The sequence below is a fragment of the Leptinotarsa decemlineata genome, unplaced genomic scaffold (assembly GCF_025532065.1).
Source record: "Leptinotarsa decemlineata unplaced genomic scaffold, Ldec_3_MD MMD2_tig00078422_RagTag_RagTag, whole genome shotgun sequence".
Classification (NCBI taxonomy): domain Eukaryota; kingdom Metazoa; phylum Arthropoda; class Insecta; order Coleoptera; family Chrysomelidae; genus Leptinotarsa; species Leptinotarsa decemlineata.
Genome location: NW_027412747.1, coordinates 17,888,486 through 17,903,583, shown reverse-complemented (window position 1 = coordinate 17,903,583; position 15,098 = coordinate 17,888,486). Strand labels below are relative to the sequence as shown.

Here is a 15,098-nt window from a genome sequence, read left to right as displayed (position 1 = left end):
ATATATTTGTAATTGTTCACAGATTGGATACCAATAACTACTCCAGACGGGTGGGTGCTTATACCGAGTGTTTCAGTCACTACGCAAAGTGATAATGCCACTCAGTCTCCTACATCACCACCGATGGCAGCATCTACATCCTCAGTTATATCATCTTCAGTGACTTCGTCACCTGAAACTGAGATGCCAACGGCTTCTCCGGATGACAAACCTTTTGTAACCTTCGTTTCGATAGAAACCACAACCTCCCCACTGAACATATCGACGAGTACATCGTCAGAAGATACAAGCTTTGGAACTGAGGCTTCAAGTAGTCCGGAACCGACGGCAAGTCCATCGACGGCAACATCATCGACAGCTGATGTAACTTTGTCTACGGAAACAAGCGAAAAACCATCAGTCAATATGAGCGATTATAATGATGGTGAGTTTTTCCAGATATCATCTTGAAACTAACTACCTCATCAGTAATTTATTTCGAAATAATAAACGTTGGAATGATGGTTAGAGCAAAATATGAAGGTAAAGCAATATATACGCGTTAGAAACACGTCAAACGTTCGAAAAATTGTATAACAAATGAGGATTAGCATAAATATAATGGCCAGTTATGGGAGTACTACTTATTTTGACAGAGAACGTCGATATCAGAGTTTTTTTGAAAATATAGCAAATCCAGCTCTAGTGAAAAAACTCACGCAGTTTATTGTGAAAGCAAAAATATTCAAAAAAATGCATTGAAACCGATAAACCTTGGACAGAAGAATCAAACTATGCTGAAAAAAATCAAGTTTTCATCAAAAATATCTCATTAAAAGAGACCATTAAACTCTCAAAAATATACGACCATACTTCAATAGAACAAAAAAAAGTCATTAAATTTCTTGGGGTACAAATCGACTCACACCTCACTTGCGGGCGCAGGTCGACTATATAACTAAAAAGCTATCTAGACACAGTTATGTTCTATGGAATCTTAGAAAAACTGTTCCTCTGAGTATTCTACTCAATTACCACTATGCGTATGTTCACTCCACCCTCAATTGTTGCATCATTTGTTATGGAAATTCAGAATCGATGAAGTATTACTTCTCAAAAAGACAATCCTAAGAGTTATGTCTTTCAAGGGTCCCGGAGACACATGTAGGTATTTATTTTTAAATCTCAAAATTCTAACAGTCATCTCCTATATAAACCTAACTATGTATCTTATGTGAAGTCACACGATGAAAACTTCACAAGCAGGAAAGACTTGAGTCGAGCTACAGGATATAAAATTCGGGAAAATCAGATGATCTCGTTTCCACTTCATCACTCATCTATTGTTTCAAGAAGTCCTCACATTATGTCTATAAAATTATATAATAATCTTCCTATCGACATTACAAACCCAACAAGTCTGAATTCATAAATCCATTTAATTCTATCAAGGAGTACTTTAACCTACACCAATTGATCTATATCCACAGCATACTTTCATTATATCCAATGTAGTTTTTAATATGCATTCCAATCTGTATGTGTGAACGATTTGCTTTCTCTTCTCCATTATTGTTATTTATTTTAATGTTACTACTACTACTACTAAAATCAAATCTCAAAAACTATCCTGGCGTACATGATATGTCACATCAATTCCGTAACTTTTTTGTTTGGATTTTTTTTATTCTTCAGATGAATAATTTTTCATCCAAATGACGTTAGTCATTGTGTCAAAACTATTGTCTGGGTTTTTGGCCGTGGTCTGCAGGTTTTTATGCCTGAAGTTAAGTCTACTACTGCTGTAGACGTTATCTAGGACGATGTGGTAACGGTCGCAGTGCCCGAGTTGGTGCTGGAGTAGTTGTTCCCGACGTTTCGACCACATTAACTACGATGTGCGTATTTAACTCTGGTTTTATATTATTATTATTATAATAAGGCGTGGCTTACTTGGATGATTTGACCTTGTTTGTGAACCGGAAGGACAGGTAGCCAGATTTTATTGATGTTCATTGCTTCTTCTTTTGATGTTAAAAACCTCTTCAATTGAAATTATCTCTGTGTTTTCGAAAGCTTCTGATAAATCCTCTTCCATATTCTCTGTTTCACTATCACTGTCGTCATTCAAATCAATAAATAATTTATTTCCACCATTAATATGGAAGTGTCCAATCTCCATATAGTCTTTTTTAACTAAAATTACTTTTTCAATCCTTTTCTGCCAGTCTTCTCCAGTAATATTAGATACTTTTTCTTTAATTAGCTCTATTACCTTCTTCTTCAAATTTTGGAAAATTATTTTTAAGCCTGATGCTCTGTTTCAATTTTTCCCAAATCAACTCGATGGGATTGAAAACACAAAAATAGGGGGAAGTCTCAGTATAGTGTGTCCATACTTTTCAGCAATACTCTCAAGAGCATACACATTTTCAAATGTTTTTGTATGTAAAACTTCAAATAGTTGGTTTTTTGTATAGTTATGTTTGAAATACAAATTGTTTTCCATTAAAAAACTTTGTATTTCATCTTTCCTCGAATTTTTATTCGGTACTTTGATGAGCTGTCGCGAATGATAGGAAGCGTTGTCAAGAACGATATCACTATTCGCATCCGAATTTGGGATCAATGTGTTTTCAAAGCCTTCCTTTAAAATATTAGCTTTTATGTTCTTATGATAGTCAACATTGCAGTCCTCAAGTTTTTTCCACATAATTTTAAAGAATTCGGAACCCGTCCTTTACTTCCTCCGCAATGCACCATGATTAGTCGTGATCCTTTGTTTTAACGCATGTCAGGTGTACATTCTCGAACCATCAGTCCACCCTTTCGTAAACGTGTCGTGAGTATCAAATAGAAAATTTGCCGTTGTTCTTGTCGATATTTAATTATTTGTTCTAAGTATTTGTTACGCAATTTCACTATTCTTCTGCTCTCCATAACTGCTTGACGTTTGTTTATTATTTTAAATCTGAATCCTAGTTTCTTTATTCAATTCTGAAGAGTTTTGTGACAGCAGCTCGCGTTATAGCCGGAAGTATTGAATATCTTCCTTGTGATTGCTTTTGTAACAGTCGTAAATTGTTTTTTCAATGATTTTATTAGATAAACATCTGAAGGTTTTGGTAATCCTGTATCACATCGCATTTATTGTTCATAAGGTTTGTTTTTGACTATTACAGTAGAGAAGGGAATTTCGGTCAAATCTGATGTTGCTTGTAAATAGTTTGTTTCCCTCGAAACCAAACTTGAGATGTGGATTCTTATGTAGATCCAATGTAGATTCCAATGTAGATCGACCCGCAACTACAAAGAATCTGGGGGAAAAGCTTTTCCCTTCACCGGCATTCAGGACCACTCCCAGGTTCACATATGCGTCGTGCTCTCTCAACCAACTTTTTGATTACCACCCTTTTTTGTCGTGGCTGGTTGTTAGAGTAATTGTTCAGATATCTGTCTGTGCGTGTTGGTTTCCTGTACACTCTGTACAGGTCTGTTCAAAGGAACATCCAAGAAGGCTGGAGTCGATTGCTTGTTTCATTTTGAATTGGACTTTAGGGTCGGGGAAACACGTCAGTCATGTTTCGTCAGTCATATTTCGTAAATCAAAATAACATTTCTTTTGAAAATATCAATAGCCTTCCAAAGCTTTCCATGACATAGCGTAAGCAATACATCAAACGATTCAAATTCAAATGGAATTGTGACTTGTTTTATTTGGACCAAAATTTCTTCAGTCTGGCCGTGAGGAAAAAAACTATATTATTATTTTGCACTCCAAAGAGAATATTCAACATATATGTAGCAGAGGCCGATACATGAAAAAGCAATCTGTACTAATCTATATCTATACTGATATTATGACATAATTCGATTCTCGAAGCTATTCATTACTTAGTGCAGTTGGCATACATTTTAAATACTGTATTTTTAAAGTAGAAAATTACTAGCTATTGCCCGCTCTTATATTAACGTACAGCCGACGCTACTGAACCTAGAATCTTGTAATATGCAGGTAAGTTCTTTGTATAGCATAAGTAAGCATCGAGAAAGGGAATCAGGAATGTCAATCCCCAAGGCGGAAAATAGGGGTTCAAAGTTTGTATTGAATTTCGTCAGTTTTGAAGTTGAAAAATTAAAGTTTTGGGTTGAATAAAAAAATATTGTAACTATTTGTTTAAAATGGTCTGTCACGAAACTTAATGAGGCAAACCAAATTCTACGCGGGCGAAGCCGCGGGCAACAACGAGTTCATATATAAATAGTTCTTCTGAAAAAAATATTGATGATTTTACTTCTTCAGCTCAAAATTCCAATGCAATCCCGTTGTGAGATAAACTACATTAACAGAGAGGAGAGAAAAATGTGTTTCAATAGTCTCTGTTAATCAATTGAATTGTGATCAAATATTTATTTATTTGAGTGTATATTGAGTTAATGGCCTCAACAAGTTTTTGGACGAAAACATTCTTGTTATTTTCAGCCGTCAACAAATTACTTCACAGAAATAACATGGAACTGGAATGATGAATATACAAGTCATTGTAACCTTCATTATATTTATCTTTGCTTTCAAATTGAAGCACTGCCTCTTTCATATTCTTTCTGACAAAGTGATTGAAGCAGTTGTCTAATTTCAATAAATTTTCCGACGAAAAGTATATCCATTCCATCAGTCTGATATCGGTTAATAAATTAAATTGACAGAAAATGAGTCTGGTCTGTTGGTACTTGGTTACTGAACTTTCAAGGTAAATTGTCGAGATCGGATGGTCTTGAAAACCCGACACTAACAAATAAAACAAAAGAAACAAGCTTGTATGAAGTCTCGAAATATCATCAGAAAAGTTTGTTTCAGTTGAGAGATCATTTACCGAGAAACAGTACCCGGTCAAGTGAGAATAAGAATTTTAAGTGTTATACGTAAAATTTAAGTGGGATAGTTCCGTTAACAGCAGCGAGTGATAAAATCCTACGGAGGAATTTTCTTCAGAATTCAGGAAGTTTATTGTTAGCTCAGTCAATATAGTTCTAATTTTGATGAGAAACATAGTTCAATTCCACGGCTAACATATTTGAAACATATAAGTATTTGTAGTTGTCACTGTCAAATTTACACATTTATTTTTGATGTGTGGATCTTCCAAAGGAAGGAAGAAAGTAATCAATGTGTAGATCATACAAAGAAGTAATTTTCAGACACGAACTAGAAGAAAAAGCCCTCTCGGAACAGCTATTTTCATATAAACATTGAATTTCACGAAAAAAATCTTTCAAAACTTTTATATGAACACTGACTAACACGAAAAACACTTTTCTCTATTCTCTTTGATGCCGCCTTTGACGTTCGATGGCTCAAAATTCGTAACCTTGAATATGATGTGTATACCACCTCGATATACACGGAGAAAAAGGTTTGGTTGCTTTCAACTATTTCCTCTTAATGTACACTGAAAAAAACATGCTTTTGCTGTTCACAGAAAAAGTGATGGTATTTTTGTGGTACATTATAATGAAATAAAGAAACTCGCATATTGACAAATTTGATTACAGAGATAAGTAGATATCATCAATTAAGTTCAATAGTGAAATTTGATAAAAATTAGGAATATTTTTAATCATTTTGTATATTTTCTTATTATGCTTGAAGACTGGCAGTAAACAAATCTCACGCAACTTCGTCTTTCGTCGAGTTCCACAGCTCAAAAATGCTTGTGTTTGAGTACCAGTTGTTGGAGAGACGTTATAACTTGAAGAAGGTGAAGAACTCTGACCTGGGACTGGAAAAAAACTGTAATGTAATTCATTGATATAGTACGGGGTATATATGTTTGATAAAACTCTTGATTTGCCCTAATTTCTGTTTAAACTGGTACATACATCATGTGTGTGAAGAAATACATGAGTTTTAAGAAAATTAAAATAACACCACATAAAATAATAATTGGAATTGTTTTCTTTCCTCATATTTCATAAAAACATACCTGACATATGTGTAGCAGCGGGAGAAGAAGTTATGGTTTTTGCGTGCATGACGATGGTACTACGATGGTACTAGTAATGTCTAAAACTAACAAATTATCATTTACAAATGCAGAAGATATTATTATCAATGTGTAAACTTGGTACACAACATAGGTATCTGTATTCATCAAAAAAAATATGTACTAAGAACATGCAAAATGGTACTCACCATACAAGACAGCAATTTTCTCAGGAGGTCCTTCGCAATTATCATCATCGATAACTTCCAAGAAGTGCTTAGTGGCACTGTAAGGAAATATGGATGGAACTGCATTTTGGAATAGATGTTTACGAGTTCCAGATTGAGCAAAATGTTTCTCATATACCCTATAGTTTCTATGCAAGGTATGGATCCTTTTACCTCATACATCCTCTCTGTAACATAACCACAGCCAACAAGCAGCCCTAAAAAAACATGAACAAATTATCAATTTATTTGCATAGAACATTTCCAAATGATTATGAATACAATGTTCAAAAAGCTGCGTTGAGATAATGCTGGAAATGAAAATCATTAATATTCACCTACCTTGTAGAATTCTCTGGAATTCTGAACAAAATTGTATTTTTCTCAGTTTTTGTGAAACTGTGTGAAAGATATTGCACCTATTCAAAAATTTTATTATATTCCAATAGTTAATGAAATAAAAATTGTAAACAATAACAAAGGAACGTTGAGTGAAAAGTAAGGTTGAAGTTAAAACCACCTGTAACCGCACATGCGTATAAAAACTAAGTTCTGGCAGGAGACCTAGCTTTCGCATCTGTATTTAATCTGTGGTTAGGGAATAAAAGAACCACAAGTGATTCTGTCATTCCCGTATCCAGCGGGGCTACGTGGAAGCAAGCATCCGATGGCCGGTTTGCTCAACCCCCAAGTCCCAAGCCAATGCACTCGCCAAAAACAGCATGCACAGTGGTTCAGGCAGTGAAAGATGAACAAGAACAGCCGATCCGCCATGATCAATGTAACATTTAACCAACTTCTGGAGCAATACGAAGAGTACTTTCCATTATACACTGATGCATCTAAAACAAAAGATGGAGTAGGGGCAGCTTTCACCACCTCTGATTTCTGATGTTCGTTTGAATTATCGAAAGAGATCACAATACTCACAGGTGAATTATATGCTATTTGGACAGCATTAAATAAAATGGCGGAAAATAACATCCCAAAATTTTTCTTCGGTTTTCCTTCTGTTTCTTCGTGTTGGAGTATTTAACCAGAGGCGGATTTGCTAGTACTCCAGCAAAACACAAATTTGAAAGAAGTGAACAACGCAAAGTCAGTGACATCTGACATCTGATCATGCGGGCTCATCCACGGAAACCACAGATAATGATGGCTTTTTAATGATTGATCCAACTGGTTCAGTACGAGAAGACACGTAATATCCAAGTTTTCGCCAACTTCGTCGTGGGAGACTTCGCGATTTATTTTATGTGTGCTACTTCAATTCCGGTGCCAGAATATTCAGTATGCATCAGATTCTCTGTTTGCAACCTATCTCACTAATATATCTGAAAACTGATTTTTTTTAAAAGCTAAAACTGTTATTTTCATTCAAGTATGTCATTGGTAAATGGTTCTCTGTTCATGACTGATTAAATTTAAGGATCATTTTCAATTTTTATATGTAATATAATTTTTATCACAACAAAATTCAGCCTAATAAAAAAAATGTACTTGTAATACCGTAAATATGCGATACATGTATGAAAATATTCTTCACACTGAGGGTTATGCGGAACATGAACTTTATTGAAATGTCAGATATACAGTTACTAGTTTAAACATTCACCAACTGAATCGAAAAATATAATTGAGGATTCATGAAGAATAGTTTTGAATTGAATAAATACATGTTTCCTTTTTCAACAAGTGTATATATATATATATATATATATATATATATGTATATATATATATATTCAATATATATTCAATATATATATATATATATATATATATATATATATATATATTTATATATATATATATATATATATATTGAATATATATTGAATATATATATATATACATATATATATATATATATATATATATATATATATATAATATATATATATATATATATATATATATATATATATATATATATATTCAAAAAAGTTCATATTTCTCACTCCATCAGAATTTGGGTTTTGCTGAATATTCATGCTCAAAATAATCAAGGCTGACCAACAAATAACGACTGATTTTATGATTGTTCAATTAAGCTCAAATGTGTATCGTTAAATGAGCATAATGTTTTTGTACGTTCAATTTTTTTCTTCTGCGTGATTCTGGTAATAACAAATTGTATTCGAAAAGTTGTGTAACAGTCATTGATATCAGGAAAGAGAAAGCAGTGTGCTTATATTACTATCAAGTCTCTTCTTGTGTTATAATAGTTACCAAAAATGCTTGATTGTCACAGATCCACTGAACTCTCTCGGAGCAATTACATTTCTCATGAAACAGTATCTCTACTCATTACATCAAAAACATATTTTCATTTAGTTCATGTGGGTCCCTTCGCACATTGGCATATTTGGAAATGAAAGAGCTGACAAATAAGCGAAAAAAGCAATTACCATCCCGCTAACAGATACAGTGTCACTTGCCGTTCATACCGATCTGAAATCTCTATACAAGCAAACGATCATCAACAGTTGGCAATCCTAATGAGTTCGTCAGCAAATCTTCATGAGATAATATAGTCAGAATCTCCTTGGAAAAACACCCCCAATGAAAGAAATGCCCAGGTCATTTTATCTCGTCTTCGTCTAGTCCAGGGGTCTCCAAACTTTGAAGCCTTCGGGCCATAATGATTTTTTCAGTTTGTTCCAAGGGCCAATTTCTGTCCTTAACTATATTTCTAGACTATTGATTTACGGTGCAGTGATATGCTTAAGAACAAATATCAAAATTCATCTTTGTTGGAATTTTATAAGAGTCTTCCACTGGAACAATTTGATTATTTGCATAAATTTGCTCGTGGGTTGTTTTCTGTTTTTGGTACTACTTACTTGTGTGAGAAAACGTTTTCCAAGATGAAGTACACAAAGAATGTTTACAGATCTCAATTAACCGATGAGCATCTTGAATCTCTTTTGATAATTGGTACAAGTAAAATTGATCCACAACTACAAACTATTGTCGGTGGAAAATCACAATTACATAAATCTCATTAGTGTTTTTGTTTTACTGTGATTCATTTCAATTATTTGTTAGATACTTAAGTTAAGTTTTTTTTGTCATCATTTCTGTCGTTAAGTTTTACCTTGCAAGTAAATAAAACCGAGTAATTATCATTCTGTGTTTTCTTCTTCAACTTATCACAGCAATAGTAACAACAATCAGGTAATCATTGGCTGTCGCGGGCCAGATTGATGACATTAAATCATTGGCTGTCGCGGACCGGATTGATGACACTGGCGGGCCGGATTTGGCCCGCGGGCCGTAGTTTGGAGACCCCTGGTCTAGTCCACACTCGTCGCACCCATGGGTATCTACTATCTAAAGAATAGCCCCCAGTATGTGAAGTGTGTGATAGTCTCCAAAGTGTGAAACATATTCTCACCGAGTGCGTGCTATTTCACAACGAAAGACAAAATTATGGCTTCTCACTCAATAAAGGACATAATATTAGAAGATGAATGTGATGATAATAATCTATTACTTTCCTTCATAAACTCCAATTTGTTATATACTCTCTAATTTTTTTTCATAAATATGTAATATATCTACAAGTCGCTAATGACCCTAGAGGTCGATGCGACTGTAAATAAATAAATAATAAAGAAAAATACGGCAAGTGATATAGTGGTGAACAGAAGATACCTGAATACTAAAAAGTTACTTTTTTGACAAAAAGATAACTAATAGACTAGTCAATGGTGACAGGCATTTGAATGGAGCACTGCTTGTATGAATTCAAATTATTTTTTTCCTGTGTATCCAAAACCTGAAATGAAAAAGTGCTATATTGCACCAGTTTGAACGCGGTATTACACGATACCCCTTTTCATTCAAAATTTTCACAGGGGTAGCTATTACCCCTAGGGAAGTAAAGAGGTAGTTGAATAATTTTATTTAGAAAATGTATTTTCAAACATGAAAATTAACCTTTATCGAATTTTTATTTGCATTCATGATCATTTGTAGAAAATGAACTGACCCGTTATTTTAGGACCTCACTGTATGCACGATGTCTACGAATGTGTGAACTTTTTATGTGACTCCTACTATCAGTTCGTGAACAAGAATATAGAACTGAATTTCAATCTGAATAGAAACATTTGTTTTGGTAATGAAGAATTAGTAACATTATTTCCTCTGAACTGTACTGTGTACTGTGTTTATTGACGATGGTGATCATAACTTCTACTTTTTTATTGACGACAGTGTGTGGTAGAAGGATGTTTCCCGAAGCTAGGATAGTAGGCGGAGAAAAATCACCTTTCGGAAAATGGCCCTGGCAGATATCCTTGAGGCAGTGGAGAACTTCCACCTATCTCCATAAGTGTGGAGCAGCGTTGCTGAACGAGAATTGGGCTATCACCGCTGCTCATTGTGTTGACAAGTGAGTATTTTGTGGCTTCTGTAAATTTTAACTCTGTTCTAGGTATTTTTTGAATTCAATTTGATCAGTTACTGTGTAACTTTTCATTCAAAAACTTGAAAGGTATCACATGAATCTTGTACTCAACCTAAGACTAATTTCTATGATAAGCAAAATTTGCAAAGAATATGAAATACTCCTGGATAGTTCATGTGAACAATGCTATTTATCGTAATCAACTATTTTTGAAGGGACGTTCAACCACTACAATTTATTTCTGAAAATATCAATGGTAGATCAAAATTATCAATGTTTCGTCTTTTCGTTAGCCCCCTGATTTCATTAAACTTCCCAAGTCATATTTTCATAATCATCAACAGAATATGGAGGTGTGTCAAATATTCAGCTACATCTGGAGTTCCACAAAGGTTAGATCTGGGACTGTGACTATTCAATATATTCATCAAGAATATTGCTGCCGGAATCAATGTTGACATTCTCTGACATACGAAAGAATCAGACTTATACCTTATGTTACGAGTCTCAGGCCTTTTCTCAGCTAATGTTATCCCTTATTATCTGTGGATGCAATATAATATCCCTGAAAGATTCATATCTCCAACAAGTTATTGATTATTTTTTCAAGTTCTTGAAAAACCAGGATAATATAAGGGCAATGTCGTTAATTTTTTCGAAGGTTTCATACTGATTGATACGAATGGAACCCAATTTTTTTCCAGAAATTCATAAATGGTGATATATACGAAAGTGAAGAAGGATCACTTGAAATAAAGCATTCTGATTGTGTTATTCGATATCTCAGTTTGAAATAAAAATTCCAAGTTTCGAAATCAAAATAATTCAAGAAACAAAAAATTAAAAATAAGACCCATCTGCATTTGGGTACATACCAAAATATGTTCTATTTTTCTGTCAAACTAACCTTACTAAAATAATATTCAATCATATGATACAATCAATTGAAAAATCAAAATTAAACAAAGAATATAATGTGTATTGATGAAGCCGACTGATGTGATTTTTTGTTAAAAAATGGATTATACTGCAACATGTCGTTTCACCATCTTTGATTGTATATGGTTTACAAGATTATCATAGCAGGAAGTACACCGTTTCATTTGTTTTAGTCCATAGATTGTAACATACCAAATATCTAAATTTTCGTTTTCACAGATAAGGGATTCCACTGATCAGTCTGCAGCAATATTTATTCAATACCAAAATGAAATCTTGTTGAAATCTTTTGCTCAACGAATTTGTGTCTCCACGAATCACGAGGTTTAATCCTACACATATACCTGATAGCCAGTTTCTGCATTAATAATACAGAGAAAAGTGCTGAAGAATTGTATACTCCCGAAAGCGGTATTCCATAACGTTGGAGGGATTCAACGAGGGCGTAATACACCGTTCTGACAGTTTTGATTCCCAAATTTTTTGAAGTTACTCTCACTGCAAAACATCCAGAACAAATTTTACTTTCAAGTTGTTTGATATACGTTCAATATTTGAGCTTGTTGTCAATGTGAATGCCTAGAAATTTAGATTGAGACTCGTTCTTGATCACTAAGTTATCACCAAATAACAGGTCATCATGAGCACATCTGAATGATGAATTTTTTTTAGTGATATTGGAGGATAGCAAATTAGCATCACACCACTTTGATTTTTTTCATATCAGTAGATATTGCATTGTATAAATCATTTGAGTTTTCGTTGTTCCACAATATCGTCGTGTCATCAGCGAAAAGAGTGAAATTTATAGAAATGCTAAAATTTGCAATGTTATTCACATATAATAAGAATAATATGGGTCCTAAAACTGATTATTGTGGATCAGTACTGATGTATCCAATAATGAAAGTAATAAATAAAAATGTCGAAATATTAAAAAAAATGTTAATTTATCAATGAAAACCCATAGTAAATTCAAATATTTGTAGAAACATATACAGGGTGTATCTAAATAAATGAAAAACATTTAAAGAGGTGATTCCTCATCGAAAAAAAGATAGGATTGTATAACAATTTTTTTCACAAGCACTAAAAAAGTTACAATATTGAAATTAACCTGACGTTTTGTACTACCAAAAAGCCACTTAGCCAGAAATTTATTTGGTTTACCCCATGGTTGTAAGGGGTGGAAAACGCAACATCTAAAATTTATTTCCAATGTGACTTTTCGTCTTATTATTTGTTTACCATTTGAGAATTTATTTCCGATAGCCTGTTTCATTCTAAACAAAAAATGTCTCTTGGGCTTTTTGCCCAAAATAAACCAGTTCGCAGCAAAAAATTATTTCACGAACAACTACAGAGATACATCGTCATAAATGCGAAAATACGAAACTAATCTATCTAGTAGGTCGCTATTAGCGATAGTGGCAATTAAATTGGTATGACGCTGTCAGTTTGTGAATTTTCGAAATTGAATCAATACTAATTGTGTGTTGTTGTTCTATTCTTAATTTGTTACTTTAATAATTCACTTGTTATTAAAATGGCATACACAAATTAGGAAATGGCTGATATGCATTACGTTTACGTTCTGTCGCAGGAGAATGGGTTAGAATCTTCTAGAAGATATGCTGAAATGTATCCTCAACGGCAACATTCTTCAGATAGAATATTTGCTCGACTTCATCAACGATTACGAGAATATGGTTCATTCGACAAAAGAACGGAGGATTGTGAGGAAGCAGTACTTAATTCAATTGAAGAACAACCTACTGCCAGTACTAGAAAGATTGCTTTTCAGCTAAATGTTGATCATATGAAGGTATTTCGAATTTCAAAGGAGCAACTCTTTCCGAACCATCTTGAATTTTGCAATTGGATGCTGGAAATGATTAGAAGGAATTGTTACTTTCTGAAGACGATAGAATTCACAGACGAATGTAGTTTTTCTCGGAACAAGATTAATAATTTTCATAATTACCACATATGGGCTGATAAAAACCCTCACGCTATTGTCAAAACTAACCATCAAGAACAGTTTTCTCTTAACGTGTGGCGCGGAGATATTGGGGATGATTTAATTGGTCCTCATTTTCTATCTCCTCGATTAAGTGGTGAGGCATACGTTCAATTTTTAAGAGAAGTGCATCCAGTACTGCTGGAGGAAGTTCCTTTGGGCGTCAGAAGGAATATGTTTTTATGCATGATGGGGCTTCCGCTCATTTTAGTCAAGTAGCATGTCAGCATTTAACTGAAACACTTGCAATTCATTGGATAGGTCGAGAACTGGCCCGCTCGATCCCCGGATCTCAATCTTCTCGATTTCTCTATTTGGGGCCATTTACAGCATTTGGTTTATCCTGTTCGCGATGTAGAGGACTTAAGAAACCGCATCATTGCGGTAGACATTTTGAACAATTACTATGATTTATACATGTTGTGTGTTTTGTTATTGATAAATAAGTTTTTTATTACCCTTTATTCGTTCAATGCAGGTACTGACTGAAAAATAACATTAAATCCAGTTCGCATTTATGACGATGTATCTCTATAGTTGTTCGTAAAATAATTTTTTGCTGCGAACTGGTATATTTTGGGCAAAAAACCCAAGAGACATTTTTTGTTTAGAATGAAACAGACTATCGAGAATACATTTTTGAATTGTAAACAAATAATAAGACAAAAAGTTACATTATAAGTGAATTTTAGGGGTTGCGTTTTCCACCCCTTAGAACCATTGGGTAAACAAAATGAATTACTGTCTGAGTGTCTTTCTGGTAGTAAAAAACGTCAGGTTAATTTCAATATTGTAACTTTTTCAATGCTTGTGAAAAAAATTGTTATACAAATTTTATGTACCCCCTTTAAGGGGCTGTATCTTAACAAGGGATGCACTAATAAAATTTCTTTATATGAAAGATCCTATCTTTTTTTCGATGGGGAATCACCTCCTTGAATTTTTCACACTTATTCAGTTACACCCTGTATATGGAGCTAAAGAAGTATCAATTCAGTCGTGTGGTCTAGAGCACACTCGCTTTATTTATCAAAAATCGATTCAATATCATTTCTGGCATCAGTAACAGATCAGCTTACCAAACATATCGATTGCAGCGTCCCACCTAGTGACCTACTTCTCCGGTTAGGGGAGCACGACCTTTCCACCGAATCGGAGCCTTATCTGCATCAAGAGAGGAGAGTGCAGGTCGTCGCATCGCATCCCCAATTCGACCCCAGGACTTTCGAATACGACCTGGCCCTGCTGAGGTTCTACGAGCCCGTCACGTTCCAGCCAAACATATTGCCGGTTTGCGTTCCGCAAACGGACGAGAACTTCGTGGGACGAACTGCCTACGTGACTGGATGGGGGCGATTGTACGAAGGTAGGTTACTTTTCACAGCGACCCCCAATAACGATAGTCTATTAATGTATTCAGTGCTAGAACTATTCAATTGTTGATCAAAGAACAATGGATACATGAAGATATAATAACAAAATATATGAAATGATAATATATAGATAGATATTCATTTATTTCTGCAGAGTAT

At 34.2% G+C, this 15,098-nt stretch overlaps 1 protein-coding gene across 1 annotated transcript in view; it reads left to right on the top strand.

Moving 5' to 3' along the window:
• Positions 1-15,098, top strand: part of LOC111511189 (uncharacterized) — a 77,203-nt gene that overhangs the window by 52,024 nt on the left and 10,081 nt on the right. Inside the window, exons 6-8 of the mRNA XM_074186337.1 lie at positions 23-424; positions 10,415-10,592; positions 14,664-14,932. Of these exons, the coding sequence (XP_074042438.1) occupies positions 23-424; positions 10,415-10,592; positions 14,664-14,932 (849 nt within the window). The remainder of the gene's footprint in view (positions 1-22; positions 425-10,414; positions 10,593-14,663; positions 14,933-15,098) is intronic.